Genomic DNA, 22,564 nt, shown 5'->3' with positions numbered 1-22,564 from the left:
AGACATATTTTTCATTATTTTATGTTTCCTCCTTACCTTTCCACCCCCAAGTCCTGCCTAATTTTCCAGGGGATTAAAAACAAACAAACAAATATGGAATCAACATTGTTTTTAATATCCTAAAGCCCTGCATCATTCTTCTCCCCTTCTTAGCCATTTTAAATGGCATCTGATAATTCTCATATAAAAGTATAGATAATGAATATTTTGGAACCAGAAATTAGGCTTCTGTGTATATTTAACACTTTTTTGAAAATTGGCTGAAAATGAAAGAACTTGAGTCTGGATAATCCTGGATTTCAGAAGACAATAAAACTTGGATGTTTGTAAAAAAAAATAGTATTTCATAATAATATGTCACCATAACAAGGTTACTTACAAACTGCCAAGAAACTTTGCTTAGGCATCTTGGACAAATTAGTGTCTATAGGAGCTCGAGTTATAATATTTTCTTTTAAAAATTATTTAATATTTTATTTTCTCCAGTTACATGTAAAAACAAATTTTAACATTCATTTTTTAAAAATTGAGTTTCAAATTCTCTCTCTTCACCCCCCCATTGAGAAGGCAAGTAATTTGATATAGTTTATCCATGTGTAGTCATGAAAAACATTCCTATAATAACTGTGTTGTAAAAAGAAAACAAAGACAAAAAAATCAAGAAAAATGAAGTTAAAAAAAAGTATAATTCAATCTGTATTCAGACACCATCAGTTTTTATTCTGGGGATGGATAGCATTTTTAATCATAAGTCCTTCATAGTTGTCTTGGATCATTGTATTGCTGAAAATAGGTAAGTCATTCACAACTGATCATCTTACAATATTGTTGTTTGTGCACAATAAATTTCACATTACATTAGCTTATATAAGTCTTTCCAGGTTTTTCTGAGAGCATCCTGCTCATCATTTCTTAGGGCACAATAGTATTCCATCGTAATCACATATACAACTTGTTCAGCCATTCCACAGTTAGTGGGCATCCCCTCAATTTCTAATTCTTTGCCACCAGAAAAGAGCTGCTCTAAATATTTTTGTACATATATAGGTCCTTTTCCTTTTTTATTTTTATCTCTTTTGGGATATAGACATAGTAATGGTATAGTTAGGTCAAAGGCTATGCATTGTTTATAGCACTTTGGTCATAGTTTCAAATTATTCTGCAGAATGGTTGAATCAGTTCACAGCTCTACTGACCGTATTTAATGTCACATTTTTCCAATATCCCCTTCAACATTTGTCATTTACATTTTCTCTCCTATTAGTCAATCTAAAAAGCATGAGGTAGTACCTCAGAATTGTTTTAATTTTCATTTTTCTTCACACAGCCAAAAATAGCTTTGATTACTTCATCTGAAAACTGTTCATAACTTTTGATCATTTGTTAATTGGGAGAGACTCTTATTTTTGTGTTTATTCAGTTCTCTATATATTTGAGAAAGGAAGGCTTTATCAGAGAAACTTGCTTCAATTTTTTTTTCATAGTTAGTATTGCTAGCTGTATTTCCCTCCATCTTATCCCTCCTATTTAACCTATTTTTTGTCCTTTCACCATGTCCCTCCTCAAAAGTGTTTTACTATACCCTGCCCCAATCTGCCCTTCCTTCTATCACCCCCCCTTTCTCTTATCCACTTCCCTTCCTACTTCCCTATAGAGAGGGTAAGACAGATTTCTATCCCTGAGTGTGTATGTTATTCCCTTTTTGAGTCAATTCTGATGAGAAAAAGGTTCATACACTCCCCCTCAACTCCTTCCTCTTCTCTACTGTAAAAGCTTTTTCTTGCCTCTTTGACGTAAGATAATTTCCCCCATTTTGCCACTCCCTTTCCCTTTCTCCCAGTGCATTCCTCTCTCTCACCCCTTAATTTTATTTTATTTTTAGATTCAACTCACACTTGTGCTTTCTGTCTATATAGACCCCTTCCAACTGCCCTAATAATGAGAAAGATTTTAGAAGTTATAAGTATCATTTTCCCATGTAGGAATATAAATAGTTTAACCTTATTGAATCTGTTATGATTTCTCTTTCCTGTTTATCTTTTCATGCTTCTTTTGAGTCTCATATTTGAAAGTCATATTTTCTATTCAGCTCTGATATTTTTATCAGGAAAGCATGAAAGTTCTCTATTTCATTCAATATCCATTTTTTCCTCTGAAGAATTATACTCAGTTTTGCTGGGTAGGTGATTCTTGGTTGTAATCCTAGCTCCTTTGCCTTCTGAAATATTATATTTCAAGCCCTTCGATCCTTTAATGTAGGAGCTGCTAAATCTTATGTTATCCTGACTGTGGCTTCATGACGCTATAACTGTTTGTTTGTTTGTTTTTCTGGCTGCTTGCACTATTTGCTCCTTGACTTGGAGCTCTGGAATTTGGCTATACTATTTCTGGGAGTTTTTATTTGGGGATCTCTTTCAGGAGGCGATCAGATTCTTTCAATTTCTATTTTACCCTCTGCTTCTAGAATATCAGGGCAGTTTTCCTTGATAATTTCTTCAAAGATGATGTCGAGGCTCTTTTTTATAATGGCTTTCAGGTAGTCTAATAATAATTCTTAAATTGTCTTTCCTGGATCTATTTTCCAGATCTGTTTTCTTTTCCCCAATGAGATATTTCATATTGGCTTCTATTTTTTTCAGTCTTTTGGTTCTCTTTTATTATGTCTTGATTTCTCATGAAGTCATTAGCTTCCATTTGCTTAATTGTATTTTTTAAGGAATTATTTTCTTCAGTGAGCTTTTGTACCTCCTTTTCAATTAGGCCAATTCTACTTTTTAAAGAGTTGTTTTGGTTCCCCAACCCCCCCAGTGAATTTTTGTGGCTCTTTTTCCATCTGGCCAGTTCTGCTTTTTGAAGCATTCTTCTCATTGGCTTTTTGCACCTCTTTTATCATTTGGCCTAATATGTTTATTAATGTATTATTTTCTTTAGTATTTTTTGTGTCTCCTTTACCAAGCTGTTTACTCATTTTTCATGATTTTCTTGCATCACACTCATTTCTCCTCTTAATTGTTCCCCTACCTCTCTTACTTGATTTTCAAAATTTTTTTTTGATGTCATCATATTTTTCTTGGGGGCTTTGCATGTAGGAGCTTTGACTTTGTTAATTCCCTCTAAGTGTGTGTTTTGATCTTCCCTGTCACAATAGTAACTTTCTGTGGTTAGAGTTTTTTCTGCTGTTTTCTTTTTTCAAGTCTATTTCTAGACTTTTAACTCTTTGCTAAAACAGGTCTCTGCTTCCAGGGTGTAAGGTGCAATGTCACAAACTTCAGGGTTTTGTGCAGCTGTTTTCAGAGCTACTTCTAGAGGCCTGTAAGTTTTCAATTCTTCCAAGGTGGTATGATGTAAGGAGAGGTGTGTTTATTACTCCGCTGGCTTATGCTCTGCTCTGTGAGTGACCACAAGAACTCTTTTCTGCTCTGTAACTGTGACTAGGGTCACTGCTCCCCTCTGGCTGCAAGCTCTTGTGTGCTGGGGCTCCTACTCACCTTGGGACTGCCACCCAGGAGTGCAACCCAGATCCAAGTATGGTCAAAGCAACAGAATCTTCTCCTGGCAGAGAGACCCCTGTGATTCTCCTTCTGGCCAGTTGTGTGACCTCCTTACAATCTGTGGGCTGAGAGCCCAAGAACCAGCTGCTGCCTTTGCTGATTCAGTGACTGCCAAGGCCTGGTCCTACTTTGTTGAGGCCCATTCCGTGCTGACCTGGTCTGCATTGGACTATGTTCCACTGTCACCAAGGTGTGACAAATCTTTTCTATTGCCCCTTTAGGTTGTCTTTGGCTGGAAAATTATCTCACTTCATCCTTTTGTGGGTTCTTTAGCTCCAGGAATTGTTTTATAACATTATTTAAAGGTGTTCAGAGGGGTTTGGGAGAAAGCTCAGGCAAGTTGCTGCCTTTTCTCCCATTTTGGCTCTGTATCCTACCCCTCCTGGGAATATTTTTAAAGAGAACATAACATTTTCTTCTCATTTCATGAGAATAATAAAAACAGATAGTATGAATTAATAAGAACAATATGCCCCTGTGTTTTGATTTGGTGCATATGTCTAGAGATGAGCTGCTCTAATTGCTAAAAAAGTGTTTTATTATATGGTCCCCAAATCTTCCTGCCTTTAAATTCTACTCTCAAAACTTACAGAAAATAAATTTAATTAGTTTTCCACACTTTTATTTATAGCCTTTCAGAGAATTGAAGCCAGTTATTATGTTTCCACTTAGTCTTCTTTTCTGCAGCTGAAACAGCCCCATTGTCTTCAACATCTCCTCATATGACATAGTTTTCAGATCTATCCAACTTTATCATCTTCCTCTGGTCAAAGTCCAATAAGTTTTTAGATGGTTGTTGACTCATCAAAGCCTGTCATTAAAAGGCTGAATATCAGACAAGTGACATGTAACCATTTATTTTACTATGCCTTTAACTGCTAGCAATAATATATTTTTCCAAAGTTTATTATAATTAGTTATAAAAATTAGTTATAAAAAGCCCTTTAATTCATTTTCAAGGTTTTTTTTTTTTGAGGGCTATTTTCCCATTTATACATAAGCACATTTATTTCTAAATGGGCCAGTTTGTGAGCAGTAAACAGAATACTGGGAAAAAAATATTTTTAATCAATCAATATGTATTTACATGTATTAAGTGTATACTCCAGGGCTGAGCTCTGAGCATACAAAATACAAATACAAAGAATGAAACAATCCCTACTCTCAATTTGAGGAGACAAGCACATATAGAATATACATGTATATACATCTTTGCATACATTCATGTGCATGACTATATATGTATATATATGTAGTAATTCCCTTGTGCATATATATATATATATGTGTGTACATATGTATTGTGTATATATATATATATATATATATATATGTATATATTCATGTGTGTGCAGAATAAACATAAAGATAAAAATAAATACAAAAATATAGGATAGTTAAATATAGAGAAGTTAGAAAGGGAAGCCATTAGCAATTGGGTAACTTGGGAAAGGCTTCACATAGAAGATAATACTTGAGCTGAATCTTGAAAGAGATTGGTTCTACAAGGAAGAGGTAAGGAGAGAATGCATTCTAGTAATGAGAGATGGCCAATGAAAAAGTTCATGCTTGAGAGATCCTGGAATGTTATGTCTAAGGAAGAGAGTAGTTGTTTTGGCTTGATCAACCTGACATAATATGAAGACACTAGATTTTATTGAGTAGGCGAATAACATAATGTGATCTATGCTTAAGATAATTTTCTTTGGCAGTGTTGGAGAGATTGGACTTGAGTGGAGAGAGATTTTATTCAGGGAAACCAATTAGGAGACCATTGAAATAATCTAAGTGAGAAGTGATAAGGGCATGGACTAAGATGGTGGCTATCTGAGACTTTACATGAATAGATGGATCTTGGAGTCATATACATTGAGATGATAATCAGACTCCCATGAGTTGATAAGGCCCCCAAGAGGGAATGTTAAGATGGTAGCCCAGAACAGACTTGGGGAACACTTAAAGATGCAGTTAGGTGCTATAATACAGATCATGAGCTACCAAAAGAGACTAAGAAGAACCAATTAGACAGTAGGAAAAAGACTAGTACATCACCAAGACCTGGAGAAGAGAGATTATCCAGGAAAGAGAGTGATCAAGAGTGCCGAATGTAGCAAAGAGGTCAAGAGAGATAATAACTGAGAAAGGACCCTCCAGCTTTGAAATTAGGAGATGCCTGGTAACTTTGGAGAGAGCAGTTTTAGTCAAGTGATGAGGTTGGAGGCCAGATTGCAAAAGTTTGAGGGTTAATGAAAGAAAAGGAACTGAAGACAGACTGTAACCTGCATACTAAGTGAGATGTACCCTTAGCTTATGCAAAATTCAGGGCACAGGGCTGTCCCTTGGGGAAAGGGGAAGGGGCAAAACACATCCCAAGCTAAAGGAAGTATAGTTGTGGGTGGGAAGAATGAGGTCACAGTGTATTTGTAGTCTCTCTTTTCCCATTTAATTATAGTACTCTGGATATCAGTGACATGTATGATGCCATTCAATTCCTTTCTAGTTTTGTACAGCATACAGCAAAGTGAGAGATAGCCATCCATGGTGGACAGAGGCCTTAAGGAGAGAAAGACCTGGTTTCAAGTTCTGCTACTGACATGCAGTCAAGTCACTTAACCTCTCAGTGGGACAGGCAATTAAGACTTCATATTACCGACTAGCTGCTGATCTGCAGCAATAGAAGACACAGTCCACACTAGAATTTCCCTACCCTGATGAAAACACAGCTTCATAAAACAAAAACCATAACAAAAGATATAAGGCATAAGGACTACTCCAAAAATGTTGTACATTAGTTTAGTGAAGTTGGGTAGGGTAAAGTGCTAATGAAAGCAGATTTTTTATAAAAGAAGAAGCCCTGGATAGGGTAGTCAGGAGACATGGGTCTGAGACCTAACATTGCCCATGTGACTTCGGGCAAGTCATTTATTTGTTTGGGTATCATTTTTTAAGATGTTTCAAAGGGGTTTTGAATATAGGTTCTCTAAGGTCCTTTTCAGCTCTGAAGTTCCATGAAATCTATGAAGGATCATAGGATTGAAAGGTGGACAAACTAAGAAAGAATCTAATCCAATCTCAAATTTTGTTAAGAACATAGCTGTTGATGATATTATATGTGACACGCATAATCATTCTAGCCCTTTAGAACTATGCATAAAAATGAGAATAATAACTACCATGTCTGTAGTGCTTGCAAACCTGGATAAATGTTTTTTTCTCTTTTGATACTGAAAAGAAAAATTCTACCTTGTGTTATAGGCACAAGTGTGCCAAAAGAATTCCATTTAATTTAACATCGACCTAATATCTAAGCATGTCTAGCCTAGAGAGAAAGATGTCCAAAATTGTCATGACTTTCTACCACAAGATCACTTTAAGTAACATTTAATAAGAATTTTTAAACAAGGAAATCATTGTTATATGTTAAAATACAATTTGGGGTAAATTGTCACTATTTCCTTCCTTCTCTGACCATGCCCTTAAAATGTTTTCCAAGGGTAAAACAAAGGACCTTTTCCTGAAATTAGCATCTTAAATCCTTCCTCAATTTAGAAAAGTGAGTCATAGAGACTCTTCAGGGGATGGAAAAAGCAGATATAGCCCTTAGATTGGTCAATAACCCAATTACTTCCAGGTGAGGGAGGCAATGGTCTAAATGAAACAAGAGTTAGTCTTTGTTCAAAGTTTTGGTTACAGCTTAATTTACCTAAGAAAGCCCTTTTGTCTTTATCAATCCACCTTCAAACTTGAAGACCAAAGACAGAGAAGGCCCTTTTAGACCAAAAAAAAAAAAACAAAACTACACTTTAACATTTCTAGGAAAACCAAAAAAAAATCATTTTTACTATTCTTCTACAATCCTCAGAACAACCCTGTTAAGTAAGTGCTATTGTTATCTCCATTTAACAAGGTGATAAAACTGAGGCTAAGAAAAGTTATGTGACCTGACCAGAATCATGTTGCCTAGGTCACACAGTAAATGTTCGAGGCAGGATTTGAACCCAGGTCTTTCTAACTCTAAGACCAGCATTCATTAACTGCCCCACATTAACTCTCTCTGAACTGCCTCAGAAATGGGGCAACTTACCTAGACACCCAAAGAAAAGTCTTCCCCAGAGACATGCACAACAAAAAGATTATGATATTGGCAAACTGGAAAAGGTACCATACCCTGGGGCCAGATTACTCAGCTTTGAACAGAGGTCACCTAGTTTGTTTGTTCTCCTTTCTTCCAGCAAACATTACTTTTGCCATTTCAGTGAAAAAAGTCTACAAGGGTAGGGAACATGTGGCTTTTTGACTGAGCCGAAATTTTGCAGTACAAATCCTTTTATTAAGGGGATTTGTTCTGTGAAGTTTGGATTCAGTGAAAGGGCCACACTTGAGGACCTAAAGGGCCACAGGTGGCCTCCGGGCCATAGGTTCCCCACCCCTGGGACTCTAATCTAATGATCATTTCATTGGTTTGGGTTTTCCCTATAGGCAGCCTCAGTGGGAGGGGCATTGGTGCTCTCATTAGGGCTATTGGCTGCCTCCTTGACCTACAAATCAGCTATTCTGCCTCTCTGATTATGAAACTTACTCATCAAAAAATAGAATTCACTTTAATAAAATTATAATTTGGCATTCTATTGCCATACATTACTCATTAATAGAGAAGTCACTTACTTTGGGAAACCATAGCCCCTATATGTTGATATTTTTTTTCCTCCACTAGTTGAAATAAGCCTGTAGGGTATGAAACATGTAATTAGCTTTTTTTAAGACTGAAAAAAATACGTATAGTTTCTATATGTCAAATATAAACAATTCCTGTTCCAGGCATGATACACAGATGCATTCATTGCTATTGTGAATTTTCTCAAGAAGTTGGTGGCTGGCAAATTTTATGCAACCTGGTTTTTGCTTTTCCTTTCAGGAGCTGGAGTTTTCCAATCTGTTTGCTGTTCTCCATTGCATTCATTCCTTCTTTGCTGCCAAAGTTGCTTGTTTGGACCCTCTATATTTAGGCAATCAGGCCTCTGCCTCTGCTTCTACTTCTGCTTCCTCTGCTGCTACTGGAAAAGTAAAATACACAACCTGACACCCCACACTTCATACTGCCACAAATACACAAACTGTGTACAAATGTTCATCACTACTAGACCCCAGAAAAACCACAAATTCCCCAGTTCAACAGACAAATCCATACTGCAGTTTTGGCAGAAGGAAACATCACAATGGATCACAAACTCCTTTCAGTTCTGCAAGACATCTGTAAATAACCCTAGCTGAAAACCAACCATAGGATGGATATGCTTTTGTACATGACCTATTTGTACAAAGCTACTGCTTTAAGCAAAAGTAGAGACAAAAGAATTAATGATATGAAGAAACACTTACATATCCAATAAAATTTTCAACTGCCCATAAGAAACTACAAATGGAATGGTCATTTTCTTGTTTCCAGGTTATTTTCTATGACAATGTGCTAGGCTTTGAGCCTGAATTACTACCCCATCTGTGTATTATAAGTGACATAAAGCAAGCAAGAAACAGACAGACCCCTATGGCCACAAAGAGACTCGCATGAAAGACATTTGTCTAAGTATCTCCTCAAAGAAGAAAGCACTTTAATTCTTATAAGTTTTTACCTGTACCCCACCTCATATATGTAATACTGTCATTCTGCCCTCATTGTTTTATCTTTAGTCATTTTAATCCACTTGTAAAGAGGTAACCATGCCGACTCATCACAGACAAAATGAGAAATGGTCTCCTCCCATCTTGGATCATTGCTGTAAAAGCTTTCCAGACATAGGCCTTAATGCCGATTGAAAATGAAAACCAGATGTTATTTTAATTATGACTGATGCAAATGGGTTTGGTAGCTCCTTTATTTGTATCTTCATTGTGGGGAAACTTATTTTTAATCTAATGTGTTTAATTGACTTAGCTGGGGTAGTGTAGCACCTGTGACCTAAGGAAATTTTCATTAGGAAATAGGCTAGAACACATGAGAGAGAACAGGTGAGGGAAGTCCCTATTACTCATTTTTGATTAATTAATCAGGTACTCAAATTCCCCTAGAAAACACTCTTATAGGCAAGGATTTGTTAGTTCAATGGCATGACTACTTCATAATGCCACTATTAAAGGAAAAAGAAATAAGTAAGCTATGAAGATAGAACAACATTTCACTCTCTGAAGATTGTGTCTTTCTCATCATACAAAAATGTATTTTATATTCTTGATGTTTTGACTCGTGGTGAATGTAAAATGGAGAAGCTGTAAATTGGGAATTGTCAGTGCTTCTTCCATTGGTCAGACTTCAAAGATACACTACTTGAATACCCTGGGCCATGTTCTTGTTCCTAAGATATGGCTTTAATAGGAGTTTCATATGAATATTCAAACCCCACCCCCATTTTTTAAAAATTGATTTTGCATATGAATATGACCAAATATTTGGTGTTACTTTGTGTGTGGGACCTAATATTGAAAAAAAGATGGATAGCCTTTTCCTTTAAGCAAGAATAGCTCCCTTAAAAGGGACCTATTATTTAGAAAGAGAGCACATGAATGCTATATTCTTATTCTATTGTTTCCGTGGATTTTATGAATACGAGTAACCAGTCATCGTTTCCTATTACTTATTCCTGAATGGTTCTCAAATGTGCTGAATCAAAAACATTTCTAAGGACCAAGAAGAACCAGAAAAGAAAGTGGGATTTTCCAATTTTAAAGGATTTCCTTGTAACAAATTTATTTCATAATGTCACTAAATCCAATAGTCAATTATTGCTTACCAGATAAGGGTGAGCTTTGCTTTCAGTTTTTTAATATTGTTTTTAAACCACTCTGCCTTAGCTCTTTGAAGATTTGAGTCTAATAATAGTATTCTGAGTGTATTTGGAATGTATTTCTTAAATGATATGTGGTCAAAATGCTTTGAATCTTGAAGGACTTATGCTATGAAAATATTTGCCAAATATGTGGTTATAGTTTCTTGTACATATGTAAAGTGTGCAAATTTAACTTCCCAATACATTTGTGAGAAAGCATTCCTTTCCAAAGGGTCTAAATGTGAAATAATCATAGTTTAATGAAATTTTAGCTGGAAAACATCTTTTGAATTATTGAGAAGGAATAACCTTTATTAATAATCCAATTTTAATTTGTTATGTTTTCTTCTGTAACTCTTTTTATTAGTATTAATTCTGGATGATCATAATATTTAAATTATATAGCACATGTCCATGGTGTGAGATGGGGGCACTCTCTGCATAGTACAACCATTTGGGAATTAAACAGTTTATTTTAATGTTATCAGGTAGCTGAGTAATGGTTTGCTGATTTGATCTTAACCTAAATACTTGGTTATAATTTTTTTTTTGCATTTTATTTTTTTGATGTTTTGGAGAGCAGATCAGTTTACCATTCACAATACAATTGAATTATAGATGGCCAGCCTGGGAAATTTTGTAGACTCGGCCTCAGGAAGAAGTTATTATTTCAGTTTTAAAAACTGATATAGACATATGTCTATATTTATTAATATATTTTTTTTCCATCTGCAAACTCAGAATGATATCTTGTAACCTAGGTATATTGGTAATATTTGATACAAAGAAAGTAAAAGGTTTTGAATGCCAACAGTTTTAAAAGTTTCTTCAAATTATTTAAAGCTGTGGTCTAGAAAATTACTTTTTCCCCCAAGATAATAAGTAATCAAAATTAAAAATGCAACAGAATGAAAAAAAATTTTATAAGGTATTATTTATCCCCTACTATAGTAGATTTCAAAGAATCATTGAGTAAGTATAAAACTGTTATGAAGGCTACATTTTTTTTCTTTTTTTGGGGGGTCAAGGTGGAGCAGGGAGTACACTTACATTTTTTTCTTTTTACTAATTATGGTGACATCCAACTTGAAAAAGAAAGTCAAATCAAATATTTTCATATTTGTGTTAAATAGGGTCAGATTCTCCATTTGTATAATTCTAGAGAAAACTTCCTCTAAGGATAGAAGCTCTAAGATGTGAGAGGTTTATGAAATGCCAGATAATGAGGCAGAGGAGGGCTGGGATCCCTACAGGATCTCAAGAAGCAATTGTTAAATTTTCAATGTGAGCATTTAGACATAAGGAATCACCAAATGATACAAAAAGGGGCTTGATTTACTGTTTTCTTCATTAAGAAACCAATGGAGATGATGTTAATAATTCAGATTAAATTGTGTCCTGTGTGTACTTTTTTGGAGAGCCAGTTGTTAAGTGTTGACCGGCAAACTGCTTTAGTGAGGTTCATACTAATAGAGGCTCTAGGATTTCAAGGTGTAGCAGATAGAGAAGGGACCATCAGATGTTTCAGTTAGTCAGAAAAGTTAGCTCTGAATCTCTGCGAATAGGCAAACTGGATTTCGGCGACTGGCCCACTTCTCTAGAAGCTCTCCTAACCCTGTACATATAGCAGAACCTGCATCTCCATGTTCCTGCTGCTTGATTTGCCCAAATAGTCAATTTAAGTCATACTGAAGTTTGCATAAATGCAATCTTCATAGGTCCAATTAAAGGACAACTGGGTAATATGTGTTTCGGGATAGAATAGAAATCTAGCATTAAATTTCAGAAAGTGATTCTGATCTATCCCCACTGCCTTGAACTATTGTTGAATTTTCTAAACATGTCCACCATTATATAGCATGAAAGCTGGCCTGCATGGAATAAGGAATCACTCTTAGAGGGAGCAAAACATTCCATTGTTTTTAATGCTCAGTATAATTTCAATATAAAGCACTAATATATTTGAAAACTAATTTGAAACATCATATTAACCTTTTTAAAATTGTGATTAAAGAGGAAAAAAAATTGAATGGACAATTCATTTTGAAACCCACTGGAAGCTAGATTGGTGACTTTTTTTCTAGTCTGTTACTCAAATGCCAAGTATTTAAAGAAATATATTTGTACCAACCAACCAGTGATTAAAAAACAACAAAATATTCCCTATAAATTCTGATCTATTATTATACATGTATATCATCTACACATACACTCTTCAAATATAGAATATAAATTATAGTTTGAACTAAAATTCATGGCACTATACATATTCTTATTACATCAATGTTTTAATGAGGATGATAAGGCAAATTGGTGTTTTACATGATTACCTTCACACATATATATATATATATATGTATTTAATTCCATTCATTGAGCAATCAATAATTTCATTTTATTTTTGCTATATAATTAATAAGTGCTTTTATTTATTATTGTTTGAATTATATGAATGAGAATTCTTAGAAATGGTGAAATAGTGATCAGGTAAACTATATTCCCATATAATTTAGGTTTAGCTGCATGAAATTTATTTATTACAATCCCTAGAGACAGCTACAGTTGTATATAATACAACATTTGAATAGCAGAACCTTCGGGCACCTAATCATACATTACAAATGTTAACCCCTTCAGTGCCTTGGAGTTTTTTTGCATTATAAAAATCCTTTAGTCCTCCTCCCTGTACAATAGTGTACATACTGCAGAATAAAAAGGGACATTTTAAAGTATTATCTAGCATAGAAGGGGTTAAAGTATCACTTCATACCTTTACTAATATCTATATAATCATATGGTTTTCTATCTGGGTGGCACTTCCATTTTATTTTTGCCATTAGCCTTTAGCTGAAGGATATATATATTTTAAAGCATATGCCATTTTAGTTGCTATTTTATCAAAGTGTATTTTTTTGGGGGGGAGAAGGTTAATAGCTAAGAGAAAATAAGAACATATAACCCAGTTATTAACATCCAAGTGTCTTGCAAAGTTTTTATGTGGGAAAAATAAATCTTTCCTTGCTCATGTTTTAGAGGTGTTCCTGATTTCTAATTCAAAAATGTTTGCTCATTGGATTTCCATTCAGCAGCCACTTGAAAAGCTGCATTAATTCCTTGTTAGCAATGTCAGCAGAGAGGTGTATATTAGTGTTCATTAGTTTTTATACAATCCTTTCTTTCTACTGCTATAACTTAGAGGTCAAGTCCTAAAATTTTAAAATGCCCACACTGCACTGGCCTTGAAAAAGTCATGATCTTGACTGATTCAGGTCTGCTGCCAGAAAACAGAAGTCTGAAGAAGCTTACAAAGTACAAGTGAAGTCTTCTGTTTCTTTAAGGTAAGTGTAGACACTTCTATAGTTAAGAACCACTGCCCCGAGTTCCTATGAACATCATTATACTTAATAGGCCTTCTGGAAGAATTGCTATTTCATACCTCCAAGATTTTGGCTTTCTGATTTCTTTCTATTCTTGAAAAATTTTAAAACACAATATCATTTGTTTGCACATTTAAATTTGTTTTTGAGAATAAAATTTAAAAGTGTTATATATTTTATAAATATGAGAAACTGCAATGAAAATAGAAAGTCAAACTATAAATATATTTATTTCATTTTTAATTGTTTTGGTGGATGTTTGTAAAATGTAAATTAATATCTGTGACAAACAGTCACTTAGATGTTTAAGTTCGTTAATGTACTACTAATAAACTGTACTTTTGTAATGGAGCACACTGAAAAACAGAAAATAAATACTTTTTACTAGATTTGCATACTTATTTCTATGAGGTGGGTGTAAAAAATCAATGCATGCTAGGTACAAAGGAAATGAGGCAGAGAGGCTATATGGGGGGAAAGACACATTTTTTGACAGTTTTAAAGGATTATACTTAATGTCAATTCTAAGACTACTAGCTACACAGTAATAATCATCATTAGTTGAGTGCTCAATAGAACCTGAAGAACTCTTCAAAAATGTTAAACTATTTCTATGCTGTGGTATGTGACATGATGTCATTTAAGTTTAAGTTTCTGATTCTATAGGCATCTTCTAGAAAAAACTTTCAAAGGTTTCATAAATATCAGTCATTAACGCTATTTTGTGAATATATTCATCAGACCAATTTTCATAGGATAAATAGCTGAGGGAAGGCAATGAAAAAATGGGTTATCAGGAGTTGAGGCCAGGGCTTTCCTATGAAGGTTGATAGGTGATAGACAAATTTTGTTTGAAATCCAGTCTTTCCTATGGCTGGCCCTGTCCAGGATTCTCTGCACTTAGAGATATGAACACTATTCTCCTTGACACTTTGGTCATGTCTTCACAAATTGGCTAGACATTGAGATATGAGAAACAAAAGTTCAATGGCTTCATTTCTTGTTGCTTTTACTGTCCAAAAAGTATTACTTCTAAAGATTAATACATGTGACTATTCTATATTCCAAGCAAAAGATATTTATATTGTGTGCCTACAGATATTTCTTAGTAGCTAGTGTGATTTGCAGGGACTAAGGATTATTTTTTCTCAGAAGAATACAATTACATTTCCCAAGGTGCTTTGTGCCCAGAGAGAAATTCCTTGGACTATGTTCCCCAGAAAACCGTATTCTGATTACAGACTGGTGACATCTGATTGGCAAGGAATTTGGATTGGTGGGGAATGGCCAGCTAAGCAGAAGGTTAAAGTAGCAGTTAATTTTTTTTTGGGGGGGGGTGTAGAGAGAAAGGGAAGAGGCACTAAATTTAAAGAATGATAGAAGAAGCTAGGATGAAATGTGGGAGAATGCAGAGACAAGGGAAATCCTGATGGTCCTAAGCCAAGAAGTTTCAGCTGATTCCCTCCTACAGACAAGGAGTTAGCAGATCCCCCTGCTGGCCACTAGGATGTACTGAGAGAAGAAAGGGAGAAATTTACAATTTCATTATATGATAAGGATAAAAGTTGCACTCTGGTACAGTAGATAGAAAGCGGGCCTCCAAAAACCTGAACACCTGGGTTCAAGTCCCATTTCTGACATATACTAGCTGTGTGATCCAGGTTAAACAACTTAAAACTTTCAGTGTTCTATGTAACTCTCTAAGAATGTAAGTTGCAGAAAACTCATAGACCTGCATGGGTAGAGGGAATTTTCTTGCCTGGGATTTAAATACACCAACGAAATCACAGGTCAAATTTCTTCCTCAATGAAGGAGAACTTCCTCAGCAACCAATAAGTTTTCTCTGAGAGGTTTCTATTCTATTTCTATGAGGTAGGAAGAGGAGGAGCTCACATCCTCTTGTGTATAGAACAAAATTTCTCTACTACATTGTTTCTTGCTGATTACATTACTTTACCCTTATGAGAAATCAAAGACCAATACCCAAGTACCATCCCCTTTTTGCACTATGTGAGTATGTGATACTATTTAGTTAAGTCTGACAGTACAGACAGAATATCCTTAGTACGTATTTGTTAATGATATACTTAAAGTCCCCCCAACATCTTCATATTATGCTTAAAAACACTTATAATACCTTCATTCTAATTCTCAGGATTGTCTCAGCATCAGTAATATCTTGTGAGTATTATAATTTGCTAGTTGACAGTATGGGCAGTGAAGTGGTGCAGTAGATAGAGTATGGGGCTTGGAGTCAGGAAGAATCATCTTCCTGAGTTCAAATCTGTCCTCAGACACTAGCTGTGTTACTCCAGGCAAATCACTTACCTCTGGTTTCCTCATCTGTAAAATGAGCTAGAGAAGGAAATGGCAAACCACTCCAGAATCTTTACCAAGAAAACCCCACGTAGGGTCACAAAAAGTCAGGCACAACTGACATGGAATGTCTGAACAATAACAAAGTAAATGGTATGTTCTAAGAGTATCGCTCTCAAAGACTCATCATATGCACCAGTCATTGCAACATTTAACTAATTGCCAAAAAAACCTTTCGCAAACCAATCAAACAATTTAGCTAGTTCAGCTACAATCAAGCATTCATATTCAGAAACAATGATTAATTGGGGTAGAATATAGGCAGAAGGTAAATCAGAGATAAAATATGAAAGCCCAAATATAGGGTTAAAAAACCCAAAAGTTTAGACTTCCAAATAGAAAAGGCTAGGAAGTTTTCTTTCCCACAGTGTTTCCCTTGTTGAAGCCCTCCTTTTTGTCTCCTGAGAGAGGGCTTAATATAGCAGTAAGTCTAGGTCTCACAGGTTCCCTTTTGTGCTTTATTCCTTCCTCACTATGAACACACGTTATCCTCTCATTTATAGCAGTGCATTCATGCAATAAAAAGCAGCTTATTGTTATCTAGAGACAAAACACATTATGAAAGTATGAAGTACAGACAGCAAATGAACAAGAAGTGTGTGTGTGTGTGTGTGTGTGTGTGTGTGTTTAAGCAGAAAACTCCAGGCTGAAAGCTCTTCCAGCACCATTGAAACTGGGAGAGAAGGAGGAGGTAGAACTGATACCTTAATCAGGTCCCGTGGAGTGGCAGGTCAGGCATATTCAGTTAAACAGCAAAATCTGTCTGAGGCAGATCACTGCTTAAGCAGATCAGTGAACCTGATGAGGCTCCAGATGTTCATGATTGTGTTCAATTCTGGTTAGCAGCACCTTTTACTTGCTATTGTCTCATCATAGATGCACATTCATCCCAGCTCTCTTTCCTCTTCCTGGAGCTCAAAAATCCAGGGCTTTCCTGATTTGAGACACTCACTTTGTTGTTCTAGTGGAAAAAATTATAATTCCCATCAGTTCCTTACTGATGTTAATTTGCTACATTTTCATATCTCAATTGCATGCTTTTGATATTCAATTTATATTTCTCTCTTAAAGACTAGTTTTATTGGCTAAAGATTCTGCATAATTGATTACTCCAAATAACCATATTTCTAATTTAGCAAAAGGGTCTAAAATCATGAGGCACCTATGCTATGTAGCTATCAAATAGTCAATTCATAACTACTTTAAAATACTTACTAAAAGTTGTTTCTGATTGTTTAAAAGTTACTAAAATAATCCCCAAATCTTGTAACAGAGTAGGGTGACATTTTATAGTGAAAAAAGCATTTGTTTGGAGTCAGAGGACATGAGTTTGAATTCCATCTCTGCCATTTAATACCCATAATCATGTCTCTGTGGCTCAGTTTCTCCATATGTAACCTGAAGTGAATGGACTTTATGGTCTCTCAGGACCTTTCTTGTTTTAAATCTATGATTTTGTAACTAAGACTTCACTACTAAGGAAAACAAAAGATCTTGAGTCTTATGTGCATTTATAAGGAACTTCTGGGCTCCTTATTTTTTCAAACTGGTTTATAATAATTTTTATTCAGTAATCTTCACAATGAATCCACCTTATGAAAGATCAATATTTTATAGAAGAATGTAGCCAGTATATCTTCTCTGAAATGCCAATTCACAGTATTTTCTTCCATTGAAATAATGATCATTCAAATTTATGTAACACTTTAAGGTTAGCAAAGTCCGGTTTATGCCAGCCTCTCTATATAGCCTAAGTCTTTCAGGTGATGTGGACTTGGCTCCAAAAAGCTAGTTTTCAATTTTTTTTTTTTTGGTCATTAAAATGAAAAAGTTTGTTAAGGGTAAGGATGTGAATTAGATGAAGTAACATCCTTTTGGCCACTCATAATGCTTTAATGGCTTCTGATGGTGTATGTAGTAAATGTAATATGAGACTCCACTGATCATCTCCAGAAAAGAACTCCAAAAGCCCCAAGAAAGATAAACAAAATTGGGAGCTAATACATCAAAGAAAAAAATATCATAAGTCTACAGAAAAAGGAGACCAAGTATCAAGAAATTACACTCAGGATCATGAGACCTGACACTTCTACTGTAAATTTTAGGGGATTTTTGAATCCAATATATTGAAAGGCAAAAGATAGAGGCTTACAACCAAAAATAATTTATTCTACAAAGCTTAGTATTAACCTGCAGAGAAAAAAAATAGGTGTTTAATGGACTAGAGAATTTAAAAACATTTTTGTTAAAAAAAAAAAGAGCATATTAGCAACTTTGAAATGTAAACACAAAGGTCAAGAGAATCCTATAAAGTAAAATTTATTTGAGCAATTAAAAGTGGCTATATGATGATGCATTGTCAATCATAGGAGGAAGAGAAGAAATATGTCCCTTTGGAACTTGAAAGTCTTCATGGGATACTGAAAGAGTTAAAAAAAGAAAGTTAGAGAACCCTGGGAGTGGATTGATTCTCTTGTACAAGTGTAAAGCAAGGAAAATGACGAGATTGTAAATGTAATATATCAGCAACAAAAAAAATGAATCAGAAAGCAGCGGTGCTGTTATTCACAATAGTGGTACCTGAAAAATATATGCAAAATAGAGGAATGGGTGGGCAGAAAGATAACAGTTGACCATCACTCTTATCTGAAACAGAAAAAAGGAGGTTGAAAATTCATACATCCAAGCATTAACATACATGAATTGTTTGGAGTAGAAATATGTTAAGCACAACAGGGAAATAAATGGGAAAGGGAAGGTTAAGAGGAATGATAATGTTGGGGATTTCCTCAACTGTAAAATGGGTATAATAACAGTTACCACCTCCAACAGTTATTTTGAAGACCAAGTGAAACATTTGGTAAGTGGTTAGCATAGCACTTGGCACATGATAGGAACTGTATAAAGGCTAACTATTAGTAATAGTATCATCATCATCATCATCATCATCATCATCAACATCATCATCAAAATAAACTTCATGATCTTGAAGGGATTATTGAAAGGGAGTTAGGGAGGAGAAAAGTTCTAGCATTTAAGAGGCTACATTAGATTGCCTTTTAGAGGATTGAAGGTTAGCTGAACAAATTGTGGTACAAGATATCTATATCTATATCTATATCTATATCTATATCTATATCTATATCTATATCTATATCTATATCTATATCTATATCTATCTATATCTATATCTATATCTATATCTATATCTATATCTATATCTATATCTATATCTATATCTATATCTATATCTATCTATAGATATAGATATAGATATAGATAGATATAGATAGATATAGATATCTATATCTATATATCTATATATATATCTATATATACATGTATTGTGGGTGTATATGTATGTTTCTCTATATAAAATGATGAAAGAATTTCAAAGAATCTTTAGTAATATAATCTAGAGCAAAGTAAAGGAAGAATAACCAGGAGAACATTTTTTTAAAAAGCTATGTAATGAAAAAGCAACTTTGAAAGACAGTAACACTGATCTATCCAGTGACCAAGTATGTATCTAGAGAATTATATGATGAATTATGTTACCTACTCCTTGACAGAAATGTGATGGACACAAGCTACAAAAAAGACCTATATTTTTGGACATGACCACTGTATGGATTAATTTTGTTTGTTTATGCTTATTTATGTTTTTTTATTACTCATTTTTGAGAGGGTGGGAAGAGTTAACAATAGTGATCCCCCCAAAAAAGACATTGTAACATTTTTTAAATACACAGAACAGAATAACACAAGAAGGTCAGAAGGAGGCACAGATAAACAGGACACTTCATAAAATAACACATAGAGTATATGTTAAGCAATATGAAATGGGGGTTCATGATTTCATATGGAATCCTGTTTTAATGTTTTTTGATGTGTATGGAATGTTTTTTATGTTTAAGTTCACAATATGAGAAACAGGGACAGATAGATCCCTTGCTGGCATTTTGTTGTTTATGGTGGGAAAGTGGGGGGAAGGGAATAAGAATTTATTTTTATTTATTGATAGGTTGAACATAACTTCTACATAACTTCTGTCACTGTGTGTATTACTACAGTACTTAGCACAAAGAATGATATATCAGAATCAGGCTGACATAGAAATCATTCAATCCAAGCTCTCCTTGTTTTTTATATGAGGAAACTGAGGCTCAAAGAAAAGAGAGGCTTCTAAAATCTCAAAGCTAGTTAGTGGCCAATATTAGTCAGGGCACTTTTATTAGTTAGTAGATTGCTAACACACAACTTTTGTCCATCTATGTATGCCTGGAAAGAAATGAGGCAGCTCAGTGAGGAGACATATGGATCACACATGAGGAATGTCCATTATTTGAACAGCACATTTCAACACTACTTCTGAAGTCGTGTAATGATACAGTATAGTTGACAAATACATAAACAAGTCATCACAAGGGAAGTACTCATTCTTTCTGTCAAGACACAGCCAACATCAAAGGAATAAGTTAGGGACTGAAGGGAGAGGAAGGTGGTGTCCAAATACACGAATATATGTGAAAGTGCTAATAATATATGATAATATCAAAATATAATAATAATAATAATATGAAAGTGTTCCAAACATATGAATGCATTTCTGTATAAGCAAAAGTTAATTACCTCTAGTTAGGATTAACTGTATGGCATGTGGATAGAACAGTTTCATGTTTTCAATTGTTCTTGTCGATGCAAATGCAAAATACTGAAATTGGTGAATTATGGAAACAGCATTTACAATAAATAAGAGAGAAAGGATAGAATGGAACTAATTGGTATAGGGAACTTTCAGATGAGGAAATTCTTTCTGCTAATGCAGATCTTTACCTTCTCTTCAATTTCTAGTGTTTAAGAAATTTGCCTGGGAGCAACATGAAATTTAGTAACTCACCTAACACTTTGTGTAAGAAGCATCACTTGAACCCTGATTTTCCCAGCTCTGAGGCCTTTTCTCTTTCCAAGGTTATTCATCTACTTAAAAGGGCCCAATACTTAATATTATCAGTCTATTTCTTTCTCTTCATTCCTTGTCCCACCACAATTTTTGTCATAACCTCAAATTTTCTCATAAATGGGTTCCACTTTGATGCACTACTTAAGCATTTTCAGTGGGTAGAAGAATCCTTTCCTTTATAATCGGTCCACAAAATGTTTACTTTTATTTATTTAGCCATTGGTTGTATAGATAAATATACCTCCTTTTGTTGTTGTTGAGTCATTTCTGGCTTTTCGTGACTCACTTGGGGTTTTCTTGGCAAAGATACTGTAGTGATTTGCCATTTCCTTCTCCAGCTCATTTTACAGATGAAGAAACTGAGGCAAACAGGGTTAAACGACTTGCCTAGGGTCACCCAGCTAGTAAGTGTCTGAGGCCAGATTTAAACTCAAAAAGATGAGTCTTCCTAACTGCAGGCCCTGCACTCTACCTACTATACCACCTACCTGCCCTTAATATACCTCCTACCCAGTACATATCAACAAGAAAGCTTGATGAAAATCCAAAAAGCTAAAGAAAATAATGTTACCCTGCATTTATGCAAGTAAATGTAAATTATAGTAGAACAATTGATAATCCTCTTCAAGTTTTCACTTATAATAATTTGGCTCGCAAAATGTTAATCTTGACTTGCCTTCCCATCTTATTTAAAGCTTCCCCTCAGTAATGTTCACAGTGTATATTTATTAGATTTCTAAAATATTGAGAACATAAACTAATAAAAAGTAGTGCATATCTCAAAGGAACGACTGAATTCTGTGTATAAAATAGATTTTCTAAAGCAAGGGCAAGAAACATAAAATTAAATGTAATACTTTAAACTTTGGAAAATAGTTTATAGGTATACAGATATACAGTAGTGGAACTCAATTTACTATCCAGCGAAATACACAGAAAAAAAAGATAATCCTTTAATGCTGACTGCAAAGGGGAAAGGATCTGCACAATCTACAATATAAAGCTTTCTTCTCTGACAAAAAGAAACATTTCAACTACTCTCTTTCTGAATTATCTTAGCTACCAGAAGAGATAAGTGAGGTCCCTAAATCAGAGGTAAATGACCCTGAATGTTTTATATGCCATTTATAATAGACTTTGAATCACAAAAAAGAAGGGGCTCTATAAAGTTTCCCCAAATACTTGTGTTGGGCTCATTCCAATTCTGCATTGCCAACAGTGTCAGTATGGATGTATCTGTATTGTCTAAGTCAGTCAGTCAGTCAATAAACATTTACTAAGTACCTACTTTATACCAGGCTTTGTACTGAACACTAGGCCTGTGATACAAGTATTACACACACACACACACACACACACACACACACACACACACACACACACAGGGAGACAATATTTTGTACTCAAGGAACTTAAAATGCAATGTAGGGTAACAACATTGAAAGGAGGGAAGAAGGGATAAGAGGGTAGGATTG

The 22,564-nt window shown here is 34.7% G+C and overlaps 1 protein-coding gene across 1 annotated transcript in view; it reads left to right on the top strand.

Moving 5' to 3' along the window:
* SNTG1 (syntrophin gamma 1) overlaps nucleotides 1–12,718 on the top strand; it is a 489,887-nt gene extending 477,169 nt beyond the window's left edge. Inside the window, 1 exon segment of the mRNA XM_078151780.1 lies at nucleotides 8,467–12,718. Coding sequence (XP_078007906.1) covers nucleotides 8,467–8,631 — 165 coding nt within the window. The 3' untranslated portion in view covers nucleotides 8,632–12,718.
* The last annotated feature ends 9,846 nt before the right edge of the window (nucleotides 12,719–22,564 follow it).

This window comes from Phascolarctos cinereus, unplaced genomic scaffold (genome assembly GCF_003287225.1).
Source record: "Phascolarctos cinereus isolate Bilbo 61053 unplaced genomic scaffold, phaCin_HiC Scaffold_4;HRSCAF=312, whole genome shotgun sequence".
In the NCBI taxonomy this organism is placed as follows: domain Eukaryota; kingdom Metazoa; phylum Chordata; class Mammalia; order Diprotodontia; family Phascolarctidae; genus Phascolarctos; species Phascolarctos cinereus.
Note: the sequence above shows the minus strand (reverse complement) of the source record. Positions and strands in the feature narration are given on the sequence as shown.